The sequence below is a fragment of the Chrysemys picta genome, chromosome 8, assembly GCF_011386835.1.
Source record: "Chrysemys picta bellii isolate R12L10 chromosome 8, ASM1138683v2, whole genome shotgun sequence".
Lineage (NCBI taxonomy): Eukaryota > Metazoa > Chordata > Testudines > Emydidae > Chrysemys > Chrysemys picta.
The window spans coordinates 76,084,473-76,102,499 of record NC_088798.1 but is presented as its reverse complement, the minus strand read 5'-3'; the positions used below and the strand labels follow the sequence as shown (position 1 = coordinate 76,102,499).

Sequence of the window (18,027 nt, the reverse complement as noted above, 5' to 3'; positions counted from 1 at the left end):
AATAAAAGTCCCCCTGGTTACAAAACCTGTCTTTGTAAAGAGAGCACAAGGACGGAAATGGTTGAGAGTTGTATTTTTTAAGCAATTTTTTAAAAAAATAGATGTAGTGAAGGCTGGTGACATCTTGAGTGTGTGTCAGCAAAAACTGACACTTAAATGAATGCTTAGAGCCAATGCACAACAGCAAGTAAAGACCTTGTTGTATCTGACTCAAACCACTGTGAAAAAAACCTCCATAAGCTATCCTGCTGCATTAATGTCTAGAAAATAATTTGCACCCCATTGCTACAGAAAGTTTCAAAAGAACAAGTGACATTCGCAAGAAATCATACTGCAAGTTTAGTTTCAGAATCATGGCTTTACAAAGTATGAAAGTCTCTCCAAAAGCACAGTGAGGGCACTGTTTTAGCACCCATGCGAAAAGGAAGTAGGGCAGCTAGGGCCCAGTTTACAGAAGTACTGAGCACCCCAAATGCCAATTAGAGACTCTGCGACCTGTGGATATTCAGCACTTCTGAAAATCCGGCTCCTAATAAAAGAAATGAAATCAAAAGCCCATCTACCTCTGTATAGCAGAACAGCAAGTACTTTATACTACTGTACCTTTTCCTTTTCTTCTGGTCTTTCATGTCACTTTTTTCATTTTTGTTATCTAGAAGCTTGGCTTCTCTTTCCCCTGTCTGAAGATTTAATCGCACATGTAACCCTGCAGGAACAGCCTGACCTACAAACAAAGGTTAGAGTATTTTAGGCCACATTTATTCTTCTCAGGATTTACCATGCTGGGCATATTTAAGTCAGACACTTCTATTCTAACGCCACACAGCAAAGATAGTGAGTCAAGCAGAAAAGTCAAGGTTTGCAGTGTGACAAAGAACAGGGTATTTACTGTAGCCTGAGCACTTCCCCAAAATTAATAGGCGGCAGGTTTAAAACAAACAAAAGGAAGTATTTCTTCACATAAACACAGTCAACCCATGAAACTCCTTGCCAGGGGATGTTGTGAAGGCCAAAAGCATAACTTGGTTCAAAAAAGAATTAGACAAGTTCATGGAGGATAAGTCTGTCAATGGCTATTAGCCAGGATGCTCAGGGATGCAACCCCATGCCCTGGGTGTTCCCAAGCCTCTGACTGCCAGAACCTAGGACTGGATAACAAGGATTGATCACATTGCCCTATTCTATTCATTACCTCTGAAGCATCTGGCACTGGCCACTGTCGGAAGACAGGATTCTGGGCAACATGGACCATTGGTCTGACCCAGTATGGCCGTTCTTATGGCACCTTGACACAAGTGCCATTTAACCTCCAGGAAGTCCCATGACACACAACTGTTAATATGGCTGACACTCCGTTCCCTGACCACCTCACAAACTTAGATCCAGATTGCTGACTCCTCAATTAAGTAGTGACACTTGGTTATGCAGAGTTCCCAGTGAGCTAGGGACACTGGTTCTGTTACTGGCACAGTAGTACTTTTATCATAGTGGGTCAGAAGCCTTAGAAATCAGACCTCTATGTACTTATATGTCTCAATCTAAAAATCAGTAATAGTCATAGGTGCCTAGACAAGCTCAATGCATGCAGCAGAGGATCCCTTCAACTTTAACAGGTATATTCTGGATATTATGTTACTTTGCTGTTCTGTAGCGTATTGAGATGCCAGATTTAAGGAATATTTGATCAACGTTAAATGCCAACAAGAAGATAGGAAATTCATAGTCATCCACATTCCTCTAAAAATGCTTTGGCCTAGTCACAAGATTGAGGTTACAACTAACTGAGAACATTTCAGCATGGACCTGTATTCCATGGATGAAGTGGAAATGGTAATATTTCCTGTGAGGTATGATTCCATTTTCTGTGTACTTCCTCTTTTAATACAAGAAGTTTGCCTGATAGATGGGGGTAGGCATCTTACTAAATCTCTCCCTCTCTCTCGGTCTCTCTCTCTCACACACACACACACACACACACACACACACACACACACACACACACTCCGCTTTTTCTCTCCCAAGATTTTGTATTTAGTCTTAAATTAAGGAAAACAGACAAAGGAAAAGACATATAGCGTGAAAGGGTATGTTTGTCTTTTTGAATTTGAGAGACACAACATTTCCTATTGAAGGGCACTGGAGGCATAGATAATTCATTTTATTATAAATATGTCTTCTCATAATATGAAAGCCTCTAGTCTGAAGAACTAGTGTGTGGACTCCACTGACATAAGAACACAGAGGTATCTAATTGGTCAAAGCTACTGGTCCCTGAACTTCTCCTCCATCATCAGTCTGGAGTGTCTCTCACATCCTTAAACAAGGAACATCCAAAGTTTATAGTTGTTTTTAAATGTACAAAGGTGGGGGAAAGTCCAGACTAAAGGATTTCCTATTCTAATATGGTATATTTATGATAAAAATAAGTTGACTTATCCTACATTTCCCTTTAGTAGGAAATGCTGCATGTCTCAAAACAAAGAGACAAACATGTCCTTTCACTCTAGAGTAAGGAAAACAGACAAAAACGGATCAACTATAAAATGTTCATGTGGCATCCTATACCTTGGAGGAGCATCTTGTAAACCCCACATTCCTCATCTGTATATAACTGTGATATTGCATATAAAGCAGGCCGTGTGAGGTATCAGGGGAAAGGTTATGATTGCCTGAAAGTCATTTTTCTATCATTAATACATATGAAGCTATGAAAATTGTGTTATATGGCTGTCACTGAAACATACTGTAAGCTAGGGAATCAGCCAGATATTAGCTCCGCAGAGGCAACAGCAAGGAAAATAACCAACACCTGAGCAGGGTGTCAAACAACCCATCAACAGCCATTGTCCAGCAAGCTACAATTCAATGATTCACCTGCATGAGGCCACACCAGGGGAAGTGTTCAACCTTGCCTGGAGACTCAGCATTGCCCCCCAGACATGCCTGGACTTGTGTTCCCCAAGCACATGGGACTGAGGGTATAAAAGAGAACACATGGGGCCCATGCTTGGCCTTTCTCCTGCACCCACCTATGCTGCAAGCAACAAGGACTCCAACAGGGGGGACTGGCCCAGGTTTCAAGGGTGAATGACTATGATATGCCTATGAACTGCAATATCCAGTGGGGTGAGAAAATCTAATCTAGATGTTACCCAGTCTAATAGGGTTGAGAGCTTAGACTGCGTGCTTATATTTTATTTTATTTTGGTAACTAACTCTGACTTTTTGCCTATCACTTAATATCTATCTTTTGTAGTCAATACATGTGTTTTATTGTTCATCTTCATTTGTATGAAGTGTGTGGCAAAGCTGCTCAGGTTTGCAAAGGCTGGTGTATATCCACTTTCCATTGATGAAGTGGTGAACCAATTAATAAATTTGCACTGCCCGTCTTGAACAGTGCAAGGTGGTATATCACTGAGGTACAGTGCTGGGAGGGATCTGGCTGGTGCCTTTCCCTGTGTGATTTATGAGTGGCTCTGGGAGCATTCATGCAATCTTGCTGGCTGTGGGGCTCCACATGCTGTTGTGCTAAGTGATAACAGCACCTGGAGGGGTTTGCTGCTGGTCACTAGCAGGGCATTGTGAGAGACAGCCCAGGCTGGAGAGAGTTAGGGGGCACAGCGGTCCCACAGTCCCAGGCTGCGAACCCAAGGATCCAGTCACAGTTCAGATATGTATATGAGAGAGGCGTGCTCTCAGACACCATAGATCTTCCATCATGAGTCTCATGACACAGATGGGGAAGAAAGATGCAGTGATAGCAAGGACTCTGTGTTCCCCTGTGACAGCAATCTAGTCAGGGGGCAGCTAGAAGATGCTTTTAAAAGAAAGGCTTTAGTAAAGTCTTGAGAAAAAAAGACAAGCCACATCTCCACTCTGTCATTCAAGAGACATCAGACTGAGGATTCTTAAACATACTGATTGTAAAATGAAATTAGAGAGAGGGATTTCCAGACAAATAAATATATTTGCCTCTTAGCCTTCATTAGGTATGAATACCATTTAGACCAAGACAAGCATAAGGAGAAAGCAAGGTTCTTCAATTCTCAAAGTGAGCAGGATTACCTCACTAGGTCAAAAGCACCTGGAGATAACGAGGTTACAAATGCAGTATTTTCTCAAGTAATTCATGAATTGTCAAGTATAGCCAGAAATAAATGTCCCCGTTAGAACAGTACGGCATACTCTAGCTTTCACGTTCCACATGCATCTGGCCACATTAGTTCACCATGTTGCCAGGGGACACGAACAAGGATGATGTGCTTTACTTAAAAGAAACAAAAAAAGAGAAGGAAGAAAAGCAGCCTACGGTAGGACTGAATGACTCACATGTTACTTTTATTTACTGGTTGCTGAAAATAGAAACTGAATGTGAATCCCAGGGTTTGTGAGCTTGCAAATGCAGCACAACTGAATTAAGGATTTTGCCATCAGAAAAATGACACAGATTTCTGCTTCTGGGTTTTCACACTTTCTTGAATTAAGTTTCACTAAGAACAAACCAGGAAAACCTCTGGTTGCATGTATGTAAAAGAAATAGTATTCATTCCATCAAGAAGCTTGTCCTATCATTTGAGACAGCAGCAAAGTCTCATGGTGCAGTAGTATAAGGAGAATCACTTTAGTAACCTGCCAAAGATGAGTCTCAGTTTCAACAACAGTCTTATTCACTCACTCTAAAATGTCCCAGATCTTTGGCACAGGGCAAGGAATCTCTTTTTGCTTTGGGGCATATTTAGTGTTATTATTTTAGAATGAGTTTAGAGCTGGTGAAAAGCATCAGATATCTCTTTAGCCAAAGAACAGAGACAGCAAACTAAGCTCCCCCAACTACCTTCCAATGCACCTTGACCCTGACATGAAGGGACTACTTCTAGCATCAGAGGGTAGTTCAGCCACCATGCCTATTTAGCCCTTGGCCTCCCTGCTGAGACTGTCAAGAAGGTCACACAGTGGTGTTATTTCCTGTGTTGTGGTCATCTGTCCAATACAAACCAGATTAAGAACTCAATTCATTTTACATAGGCCAACAAAGATCTGCCTGATGGTAATGTATTTCTGGGACCAGATTTGAACCAGTGACCGCAAGGCTCTCCATCCCAATCCCCTGAGCCAACCAGTGCCCAGCCCCTTAGTTGTAAATAATAGATAAAATCCATCATACAGAAATATCATCACACAATAAAGGACTCCTGATGCTACTTAAATGCTGAGGCATTTATGGGAAATAAATGTCAAGGCAAAGCGAAGACACATTTTCAAAGCAAGAGACATTGATCCAATGATAATGTTCTGTTACTATGATTTTATATCCACTGTATATTTAATCGCTTTATTTAATGGCTGCTGTTACAATGGAGACAGTAGCTTCCTGCACTATTGCTGACCCAGTGCATTCCAGCATTCAAGCTGGGCTTAGAGAACAACTCTCTTCTGCGCTTCCACCAATTGGAGACATCCATCCATCCATCTATATATATATCTATATCTATATATATCTATATATCTATATCTAGATATAGATATATAGATATAAAAAAGAAGAGCATGTCTGCTTTATGACAAACTGCTTTCTCAATCAAGAGCCAACCTGACTATTTTCCAAAATCTTTTCTGACACGGATATGTTAAACCTATCTGAATGTAAAAGTATTGGCATACTAAAACGATGTGGTGTTTCTCAGGTCTTTCTTGAGAACTAACATCTTTTTATTTAATCACATTTTGCCTGTCTTGAAAGTTGCTTAAAGTGACATAAAGGAAGAATTTAATTTATAGCCCTATTCTTTTAATCTTGGTCAGCCAGATTTTTTCAGACATCCGTTTATTTCTTCTTATAATATATTAGACAAAATAACAGCCCCAGAGTCAGCTTCAAGGCAGCAATTCACTCTCAGGGGTTCCTCTGACATTTATAAACTGATCCTATTTCTCTCTTGTGTTTTATGTTATCAGCTAAACCTGTCAACTTAAATTATTGCCTTGTAACCAAATCACAGTTATCTATTATTCTGTTATGTGTACATTTCTGAAGCTTTGTACCTATATCAAGTTTTGCAGCGGTTGAAAACAAAACTATAAATAAACAACTGGAAAACAGAATAGGTTACCATTACATTGACAACCAAAGTGAAAGTCATAAGCATCATACACAGAGCTACTACAGCAATGGGACCCTTGCACTGCATATGCCTCATGCAGAAGTTTAATTAAACACTTGTAACATTTTTTCTTGATAGGGATCAAATGACTCCCTGTTGAAGGAAAAGGCCCAGGTAGGGTCCATCGAATTATGGAAGTAAATGCATGGTTACGCAGGTGGTGTTGGAGAGAGGGCTTTGAATTTTTAGACCATAGGATGTTGTTCCAGGAAGGAGGATTGCTAGGAAGAGATGGGATCCACCTAACTAAGAGAGGGGAGAGCATCTTCGCAGGCAGGCTTGCTAACCTAGTGAAGAGGGCTTTAAACTAATTTCGCTGCGGGGTGGAGACCTAAGTCCTGAGGTAAGTGGGATACCGGGAGGAAACACAAGGAGGAGGGTGCAACAAGAGAGGCTTCATGATTCATACTGAGAAAGCAGGCAATCGGTTAGTTATCTTAGGTGCCTGTACACGAACCCAAGAAGCCTGGGAAACAAGCAGGAAGAACTGGAAGTCCTGGCACAGTCAAGGAACTATGATGTGATTAGAATAACAGAGACTTGGTGGGGTAACTCACATGACTAGAGCACTGTCATGGATGGGTATAAACTGTTCAGGAAGGAAAGGTGGGAGAGAAAAGGTGGAGGAGTTGCATTGTATGTAAGAGAGCAGTATGATTGCTCACACTCCAGTATGAAACTGGAGAAAAGCCTGTTGAGAGGCTTTGGGTTAAGTTTAGAGGCAAGAGCAACAAGGGTGATGTCATGGTGGACTTCTTCTATAGACCACCAGACCAGGAGAATGAGGTAGACGAGTCTTTCTTCGGACAACTAACAGAAGTTTCCAGATCACAGGCCCTGGTTCTCATGGGGGACTTCAATCACTGTGACATCTGCTGGGAGAGCAATACAGCAGTGCACAGACAATCCAGCACGTTTTTGGACAGTGTTGGGGACAACTTCCTGGTGCAAGTGCTGGAGGAACTAACTAGGGGCCATGCTCCTTTTGACTTGCTACTCACAAACAAGGAGGAATTGGTAGGGGAAGTAGAAGTGGGTAGCAATTTGGTCAGCAGTGACCATGAAATGGTCGAGTTCAGGATCCTGACAAAAGGAAAAAAGGAGAGAAGCAGAATATGGACCCTGGACTTCAGAAAAGCAGACCGACTCCCTCAGGAAACTGATGGGGAGGATCCCCTGCGAGGCTAATATGAAAGGGAAAGGAGTCCAGGAGAGCTGGCTGTATTTCAAAGAAGCCTTATTGAGGGCGCAGGAACAAACCATCCCAATGTGCAGAAAGAACAGCAAATATGGCAGGCAACCAGCTTGGCTTCATAGAGAAATCCTCAGTGAGCTTAAAAACAAAAAGGAAGCTTACAAGAAGTGGAAACTTGGACAGATGACCAAGGAGGAGTATAAAAATATTGCTAGAGCATGCAGGGGTGTAATCAGGAACGCCAAAGCACAATTGGAGTTGCAGCTAGCCAGAGATGTGAAGGGTAACAAGAAGGGTTTCTACAGGTACGGTAGCAACAAGAAGGTCAGGGAAAGTGTGGGACCCTTACCGAATGGGGGAGGCAACCTAGTGACAGATGATGTGGAAAAAGCTGAAATACTCAATGCTTTTTTTTTTTTTGGCCTCAGTCTTCACAGCCAGTCAGCTCCCAGACTGCTGCACTAGGCAGCACAGTATGGGGAGGAGGTGAGCAGCCCGCAGTGGTGAAAGAACAGGTTAAGGACTACTTAGAAAAGCTGGACATGCACAAGTCAATGAGTCAGGATCTAATGCATCCGAGGGTGCTGAGAGAGTTGGCTGATGTGATTTGCAGAGCCATTGGCCATTATCTCTGAAAACTCGTAGCGATCGGGGGAGGTCCCAGACTATTGGAAAAGGGCAAATATAGTGCCCATCTTTAAAAAAGGGAAGAAGGAGAATCCAGGTAACTACAGACCCATCAGCCTCATCTCAGTCCCTAGAAAAATCATGGGGCAGGTCCTCAAGGAATCCATTTTGAATCACTTGGAGGAGAGGAAGGTGATCAGGAACAGTTAACATAGATTCACCAAGGACAAGTCATGCCTGACCAACCTGATTGCCTTCTATGATGAGATAATTGGCTCTGTGGATATGGGGAAAGCGGTGGACGTGATATAGCTTGACTTTAGCAAAGCTTTTGATACGTTCTCCCACAGTATTCTTACCAGCAAGTTTAAAAAGTATGGATTGGATGAATGGACTATAAGGTGGATAGAAATCTGGCTAAATTGTCGGGCTCAACAGGTAGCGATCAACGGCTCGATGTCTAGTTGAAAGCTGGTATCAAGCGGCATGCCCAAGGGGTCGGCCCTGGGGCAGGTTTTGTTCAACATCTTCATTAATGATCTGGACAATAGGATGGATTGCACCCTCAGAAAGTTTATGGATGACACTAAGCTGGAGGGAGAGGTAAACATACTGGAGTGTAGGGATAGGGTCCAGAGTGACCTAGACAAATTGCAGGATTGGGCCAAAAGAAATCTGATGAGGTTCAACAAGGACAAGTGCAGAGTCCTGCACTTAGGACAGAAGAATCTCATGCAGCGCTACAGGCTGGGGACCAACTGGCTAAGTGGCCATTCTGCAGAAAAGGACCTGGGGATTACAGTGGATGAGAAGCTGGATATGAGTCAGCAGCGTGCCCATGTTGCCAAGAAGGCTAACAGCATATTGGGATGAATTAGTAGGAGCATTGCCAGCAGATTGAGGGAAGTGATTATTCCCCTCTATTCAGCACTGGTGAGGCCACATCTGGAATATTGCATCTAGTTTTGGGCCCCCCACTACAAAAGGGATGTGGACAAATTGGACAGAGTCCAGCAGAGGGCAACAAAAATGATTAGGGGGCTGGGGCACATGACTTACGTGGAGAGGCTGAGGGAACTGGGCTTATTTAGTCTGCAGAAGAGAAGAGTGAGGGGGGATTTGATAGTAGCCTTCAACTACTTGAAGGGAGGTTCCAAAGAGGATGGAGCTAGGCTGTTCTCAGTGGTGGCAGATGACAGAACAAGGAGCAATAGTCTCAAGTTGCAGTGGGGGAGGTCTGGGTTGGATATTAGGAAAAACTATTTCACTAGGAGGGTGGTGAAGCACTGGAATGGGTTACCGAGGGTTGTGGTGGAATCTCCATACTTAGAGGTTTTTAAGGCCTGACTTGACAAAGCCCTGGCTGGGATGATTTAGTTGGGGTTGGTCCTGCTTTGAGCAGGGGGTTGGACTCGATGACCTCCTGAGGTCTCTTCCAACCCTAATCTTCCATGATTCTATGACTGGTCACGTTGCCATCTTAAACAATAAGAGCTACATCCTGCCCTGAACCAAAAAAGCCAATATAGTGAAAGAAGGTACTTTATTTGCTACTGACCATGGCTGGCTGCTGATTTTGCAACATTTGCATCGACTGGCTACTGACCCAGTTGTGCCACTTCTCCACCAATCTACACCTCTCCAGGCTGTGGCTTGCACCCTGGCTCATTGCAGAGGCATATGTGTAAGCATGCCCTTGTCCATCAATGCAGAATGCTGCTTGCCTTTATGCCACACACAACATATACCAGATTGTCCTGTGCCCTTCCTTCTCCTTGCATACATGCATAAGAGGGACAGAATTGAACCACAAATTATTTTACAGCAATTTTAAAGCAATAAAGTAGAAGATCATCAGGCAAATCATATGCACACTCATGTATATCACATATGTGATATGGAGGTAATATCAATGTGATGCAACAGACAGCCAAGTGATAAATGAATTATGCACCTTTGACCATCTCTCCCACCCTCTGGCAATTAACCAGTCTCCTGGTGACTACATCTAACTTTCTAAATTCCCGAGCAGCTTACAAAATAACAATAACCCAACCTACCAGAGAAACATTGCCACTCTCACCCTTAACTATGGACTCTCCTCACAACAATCGCACCTAACTGAAGTCCAGGGCAGCCAAAATTCAGTACTGCACCAGCATCAACTCTCTACATACAAAATGTAAATGACTTTCACGTTTGTTATCTTGTGCCCCTGCAGGGATAAAAATGAGAGCTTTATACCACTGGCAAGGGGAGATTCCCAGATTCCCAATGGGACCCACCATTGATTCCTAGCCATGGAAGAGCCTGAGGCAGTACATTAATGAAGAAAAATCAATTTTCAGTCATTTTTAGAGGTTTTTCTAATCTCCCTTTTAGCCCTGAAATGAGTCATGGTAACTAAGGAACCTGGATTTACAGTGGATACAAAAATTAGCTCCAATAAATTTCCCCCCCCAAGCTCCTGTTGCTAAAGCCTTCGCATCTCATCATCCCTTCCTACATGCATGCACACATGTACACATACAGAGTAGATACCTATATGATTTTATATATATATAAAAATAAGGTCTGTCAACCGATTAAGAAATTAATCACGTGATTAATTGCACTGTTAAACAATAACAAAACAGCATTTATTTAAATATTTTTGAATGTTTTCTACATTTTCAAATATATTAATTTCAATTACAACACAGACTACAAAGTGTACGGTGCTCACTTTATATTTATTGTTTATTACAAGTATTTGCACTGTAAAAAAAACCCAAAAGAAATCGTATTTTTCAGTTCACTTAATACTGTAGTGCTTTCTTCATTTAACAACGTTCTCTTGCTAACGATAAAAAGTAAATTCACAAGCCCGTAAGTCTGTGGAGGCTGAACATCCTCGGGAGCTTATGGAATTCCTTCCTTCCAGAAATATACTGAGGCCCAAACTTGGTCATATTAAAACAGGTGCAAGATGGATCACTTCCTCCATTGAGAGCGATGAAATTGTACCCTCCCAACCCCAACATCTCCATTGAGCTTCCCACACCTATTCTTAAACCAGCTCTCCACTGATGGTAAAGCCAAATCCATACGGTAAAGGAAAAGGCATTTGTTTGGCTGATGCTAGATGGTGGCACTCTCCCCAACCCACACACACAATCTCCCTGATAACCACCAAAACATCCCCTTAGTCACCTTTACCTCCTTCACCCTTCTGTTTCCCCCCCAGACCAAGTATCCTGCTTGACACTTGGAAAATCTATTAATAGTGTGAAAAGCACAGCTATGATTCAGTAAATGGCTCTACAGTTCTAGGAAATAATCCTCTTGATATTCTAGCAAGTGTCTGATAAGATCTACCCATCTCTTCTCTCTGTTTTCTTTTGAGTGGGCGAATGGGGATAGAGGCACTTTATTTCATACAGGCAACAAAAGAATACACAAGTCAATATGTGTATGTTACCTGCAAAACAAAACAGCAGCACTGTGATATAAAAAAAACCAACCTAAGACTATGTGATAGACAATTTGAGTATCCTGCAAAAGTTATCCGATGCCAGATTATTTATTAGTTTCATAAGAAAAGGATACAGCCTCCTCCCCTGAGCTATGTTGCACACCCCCTAGCTATATCCAAGATTCTAAACCAGTGGCCCCCAAACTTTTTATGTTGCATCCCCCCCACTCATAATTAATCTGTTTCCCTCCCCCTCACCCCCCGGGGCCAGGGCCAGGACCAGGACCAGGAGTGGAGCCAGAACCAGGGCCAGAGCCAGGAACGGAGCTAGGGTAGAGCTTGCCCCCACGAATGTTCCTCTATGCCCCCTACGGGGATGCACCCCACAATTTGGGGACCAGTATTCTAGACCTATATATTGACTATCCAGATAATGAGGTGCATGCACATTTCCTAGTGGTATAATCCTGTAAAATTGCCCTTCCCCACTGTCAGACTTCATCTCCAATAGGCTGAGGCTGTTGAAAGGATATAATTTTATGTGAGTGGATTGTTGTGCCCCATGCTACAGATGCACAAAGAGGAAGCTTATTTCCTGTGCTTAATGCTGTGTTAGTAGGGAAACAGATGGATAGGCTTTATTCTGAAGAGGGTTGACATATACTGTGAGACTGAACTTTCTGCATAGTACATACAACAGCGAAGGGATTGTCAAAGCACCAGCAACTTTTACAAAGGTGAGTCATACTCCTCGGATTGTTCATTATTTTAAACTGGAACATTTTTACATACAAAAGTGAGAGAAATATAACAGGCACAGGTCGAGGAAGCAGAAAGACTGAATCTCATTTTGCTATTCCCTGATCCTTTTCTACCCTCTCTAAGGCCTTTTATATTATTTTGTTATCCTCACTAGCATTCACAACTCCTCCTAATTTAGTCCCCTCTGAAAATTTAATTAGCATACCATTTACCATCTCTTCCAGATCATTAATGAAAATGTTTAATAAAATCAGACCTATAACTTCACTGCAGAATCCCACCAGACACCCACTAAGTTCATAGGATCTCATTACACCTGGTTTGCAGTGCATCAGCCAATGGCTGGGCTCCTATCCATAGCAACTGGACACTGTACCAAATATTTTACTAAAGTTCTGATGTAACTTCTATTGCAAACACTAATTTTGTAATTGTATCCACGAAGTGACCATGTTTGTCTAGCAAAATTTGTCCTTCATAAAATACATGCCACTCACTGCTCATAGTTCTGTTATTCTCTAGATTTTTATAATTTGTTACAAAGATCACTGATAGCCTATTATACCTAAGGTTGAAAAATACCTTTTCTTTATAACCTAGTTATTTCAGTTGCTGAAACTATCTGAAAATTCACTTTGGGAGCTGAAATCTTCCGTGCATAGTTCCTATCTGAGAGTGATTTTATTTTGAAAGTTTAAGAGCTGCTTTTAAATTATGGAAAAGTGGAAAACACAAAATACTTTTGTCATTACAAAAAAATTGTAACCACCCTTAAAAAAAAATAAAAAAAAGATTGAACTTGACAAATAGCTAGCTCTTAGTGAAGGATGTGATTTTTTTTTAAATTTATTTGATTTACTAAAGTTTTAAAACGACAGATTTCCCAACAGTCCTGGGTTTCTTGTGATTGTTCTCTTTGACCCCCAAAACCCCATGTCTCGGTTAAAGTGGTTCCTCTCCTGCAGGGATAGCTGGGCTCAGCTCCCCACTTCAGGCACTGCGATCCCATGCATTAAGTCACAATGCCAATCAAATTTGGCTCATTTGCCCCTTCATCTCCATCTATGGAGGTGTAGACAGGCCAAATGGAGCAGCACTGTGAACAAGTGAACCATGGGCCAGGTTACAACACTCAGAGGTAGCCAAGCCCAGCAAGCCCCTCCGGGACAGGAACCACTGTAGCCACTGTTGTAGGATGAGTGCAAGGCAGTCTTACTCTGCAACCTCCCACCAGCGTCAGCAGCCAACCCTCCCTCCACAAGGGATAGCACCCAACACCACCACTACCTCCACCCTAACAGGGCAGCACCTTTCCCACTTTAGCTCCTTCAGATGTTGGGAGGTATGAAAAAGTGTACTGAAAATACACACATTTTTGTTAAAAAAAATAGAGGGCCTGATCCAATGGTAGTCATTCTATTTATTTCAGTGGGCAATGGATCAGCCCAAAGTGCATATTTCAGGAGAGATGTGCTATGTATGCATTCACGGCATAGGAAATAGGCCCACATTCATTCCAAGGATTTACTAGCTTCAAAGGGCTGTGGCTATACATCAGGAAAAGCAGAGGAACTTGAACAATTCAAATAGTTCCAGATATTTTATCCTTTTCTTATTTTAAAAAATGCAACAAAAATACACACAATGGCGTAAAATATGCCATTAAGGTGGCATAATTAGAAACCAAAAAAGTCAAGTAATGCAAATGTCATTAGCCTGATTTTCAGAAGTGCTGAGCACCGACAAATCCCATGGATGTCAATGAAAGTGGCATCTTTAAATAGCAGACCATATCCTGGCAACAACAACTAGACCATACTTCACATACACCAGAATAATAACGGCCATATTGGGTCAGACCAATGGTCCAACTAGCCCTTTATCCTGTCTTCTGACAGTTGACAGGCCAGGTGCTTCAGAGGGAATGAACAGAACAGGGCAATTATTGAGTGAACCATGCCCTGTTGTCCATTCCGAGCTTCCGGCAGTCAGAGGCTTAGGCTATGTCTACACTACCGCGGGATTGACACTCCGGCAATCAATGCACCGGGGTCGATTTAGCGGGTCTAGTGAAGACCTATTAAATCGATGGCAGAACGCTCTCTGGTCAAGCCCAGTACTCCACCCGGAATGAGAGGAATAAGGTAAGTCGATGGGAGAGTGTCTCCTGTCGACCCAGCGCGGTATAGACACTGCAGTAAGTCGAACTAAGCTACGTCAACTCCGGCTATGTTAATAACTGGAGTTGCGTAACTTAGGTCAACTTACCGTGGTAGTGTAGTCATAGCCTTAGAGCCACTCAGAGCCTGCGGTTGCATCCCTGACCATCTCTGACTAATAGCCATTGATGGACCTATCCTCCATAAACTTACCTTATTTTTTTTTTTAATCCAGTTATACTTTTGGCCTTCACAACATTCTCTGCCAATAAGTTCCATAGATTGACTGTGTGCTGTGTGAAAAAGGATTTCCTTATGTTTGTTTTAAACCTGCTGCCGAATAATTTCATTGTGTGACCCCTGGCTCTTGTTCTATATCAAGAGGTAAACAAAACTTCCTTATTCACTTTCTCCACACCAGTCATGATTTTATAGAGCTCTATTATATCCTGCCCACTTCGTCATCTTTTTTCCAAGCTGAACAGTCCTAGTCTTTGTAATCTCTCCTCATACAGAAGCTGTTCCATACCCCTAACCATTTTGTTGCCCTTTTCTGTACCTTTTCCAATTGTAATATATCTTTTTTGAGATGGGGCAACCAGAACTGCATACTGTATTCAAGGCATGGACGTACCACGAATTTATATAGTGGCATTATGCTATATTCTGTCTTATTGTATCCATTTCCTAATGGTTCCTAACCTTCTGTTCCCTTTTTGGGCTGCTGCTGCACACTGAGCGGATGTTTTCAGAGAACTATCCACAATGACTCTAAGATCTCTTTCTTACATGGTAACAGCTAATTTAAACCCCATGATTTTATATGTATGGCTGGGATTATGTTTTCCACTGTGCATTACTTTGCACTTAACATTGAATTTCATCTGCCTTTTTGTTACCCAGTATTGTGAGATCCCTTTGTAACTCCTTGCAGTGAGCTTTGAACTTAACTATCTTGAGTAATTTTGTGTCGTCTACAAACTTTGCCACCTTCCTGTTTATCCCCTTTTCCAGATCATTTAGTACATTGAACAGCACAGAATCTCACTTATTCACACCTGTGATTTCAGTGAATTATTGAACCTTGTGAATTACTAAGAACAGTTCAAAAAGCCAAGCATGCTGTAACACAAAAGTTGCTTTACTTTGTTCATTTGACAATGTTCTGTAATTTAATCTGTAAAAATAATAAAATTTAAATAAAATGAGAGCGTACTACACAACTATTTTTGCTAAACAACATTTGTGGCAAAGGAGAGAGAGAGAAACAATTTAAACTGTGCAAGTTGGAAGGCATTCGGCATACCAAAGGGTGAATACATACTGATCCAACTGCCATTGAAGTCAATGGGAGTACCTCTACGGACTGCAATGGGAGATGGTGTCTGTGGTGTGATCTGACTTTCCAAAGTGCCAGGGGGTGCATGATCCCTGGCTCTGCCCCAGGCCCTACACCCCATTCCACCCCTTCTTCCAAGGTCCCACCCACCCCACGCCTCTTCCCATCCCCACTTCACCCTAGCCCCACCTCTTCCCACCCCCGCTCCACCGCTCCCCCAAGCGCTTGGCATCCTCACTCCTCCCTCCCAGCCTCCTGCATGGCACGAAACAGCTGATTGCAGTGGGCAAGAGGCGTGGGGAGGGAGTGGGAGGTGCTGATCAGCGGGGCCTGTCAGTGGATAGGAGGCACTGGGGGAGGTGGGGGGGGGAGCTGATGGGGGGCTGCCAGTGGATGCTGAGCACCTACCATTTTTTCCCTGTGGGTGCTCCAGCCTATTCATCACATCCTTCATGAAGTTCTACTATAATGCACTATTGTCTTCCTTGTTAAATGAGAAGATTCAGAGACAGACACACACAGATTTTGTTTACCAGTAACCAGAGCCATGTCTGCGCATTCACACTGGTGGAATCCCCCAGGGAAGACAGCTTTAAAGAGGATTCTGTGAACACAGTGCCAAAGGGGCATTATGCCCCACAAGAAGGAATGCAAAGAGGCCGTTGATCATACTCTCTGCTGGGAAACACATACCATAAAACCTACAGGACATGCAACAAGTGATATATGTTGTCACTGGGATTTCGTACTTTTGCATTACCTGACTTTTCTGATTGTAACTGTCACCTTAATCGTTGCATTTATTTAAACACAGTCCATCAGACTATGCCTCAAATACTTGTTTACCTGGAAAGGTTTATAAAGTCACCCTTTTGTTCTAGTGGCATCTAAAAGGCCTTCTCCTCTGTAATTTGTTTTCCCCAATAGATATAATGAAAATGTTTTTTAAACTATTTCAAAATCAAATCTACCAGTCAGTAATTTGATCTGCAGCAAACAGAGAACAAAGGATTGCAAGCAAAGTGCTTTTCAATACAGCATACTTAATTACACATGCAAATGCATCAGCTAAATTTGGGCACTCTGTTGGACAACTAATTATGTTGAAAACACAACTGCCAGCTTAATAGACCACACTGTTCTCCCAGTTCCCCAAGCTGTTTCTGCTTTCTAGTCTGGCCTGCAATTGCAGGGGGAAAGGCGGGGGGTTGTTTGGATTATTTAAATATGCACTATACGGGTATTGGCCTCTCTGCCTGCTTAGGGCTCAGTAAGACCAACATTTATCATCCTTCCTTTCCAAAGCATCTCTGGCTGCCCTTTTTGGCTTTGTTTCTGCTCTTCCTCAGGCAGTCAGTGAAGCCTACAATGATACATGATGGACCCTTCGAGTGAGAAGAAACTATGAACAAAAACTGCTCTAGAATATGCCGTGGGTTCTACTTACACCTCCACCACCCTCTCTCTGCCTGTGAGCCCAGCACTGACACTTAATTTGCCCATTTCTCCCACAAGCATCTCCTACCTCACTTTTCCTGGTCAGTAACACCCACCATGCTCTACTCATTTAAATCCATAGCACAATAAGCATGGACCCTGCTCAGCTGTATACTGTTGTTGTGAGCATTACAAAACACCTCGTGCCTTATCCTACAGTATTTACACAGCCGATACAGGAGCCACCGCACGGAACAATGTGATGCCACGCAAGCAGCCCCGCTGGAAGACAGAGTGGAGCAATTTGCAGTTGATGGTGACAGTCACGCAACACCTTTGACACGATTGAGCACTACTTCTGGGCCTGGGAAACAAGCACCGACTGGTGGGACCACATCATTATGCAGCTATGGGATGACGAGCAGTAGCTGCAGAACTTTCGAATGCGTAAGGCCACTTTCCAGGAACTGTGTGAAGAGCTTTCCCCATCCCTGAAGTGCAGCAATACTAAAGTAAGAGCTGCTCTAACAGTGGAGAAGTGAGTGGCGATAGCTCTGTGGAAGCTTGCAACGCTAGACTGCTACCATTCAGTGGGGAATCAATTCGGAATGGGTAAATCTACCGCGGGATCTGTTGTGATCCAAGTGTGCAGGGCCATCCATAGACTTCTGCTCAGAAGGGTAGTGACTCTGGGCAACATGCAGGATGTAGTGGATGGTTTTGCCGCGATGGGGTTCCCTAACTGCGGTGGGGCTATAGATGGAACGCATATCCCTATCTTGGCACCAGATCACCTTGCCAAAGAGTACATAAACCGAAAGGGTTACTTCTCAATGGTATTGCAATCACTGGTGGATCACAGGGGCTGTTTCACCAACATCAACGTGGGA

General features: G+C 42.9%; 1 protein-coding gene across 9 annotated transcripts in view; it reads right to left on the bottom strand.

Annotated features, from left to right (window-relative positions):
• Positions 1–18,027, bottom strand: part of SIL1 (SIL1 nucleotide exchange factor) — a 234,465-nt gene that overhangs the window by 105,220 nt on the left and 111,218 nt on the right. For all 9 annotated transcript variants that reach the window (XM_005280793.5, XM_042850758.2, XM_065555881.1 and 6 more), the window contains one exon: positions 604–724. In XM_005280793.5, coding sequence (XP_005280850.2) covers positions 604–724 — 121 coding nt within the window. The remainder of the gene's footprint in view (positions 1–603; positions 725–18,027) is intronic.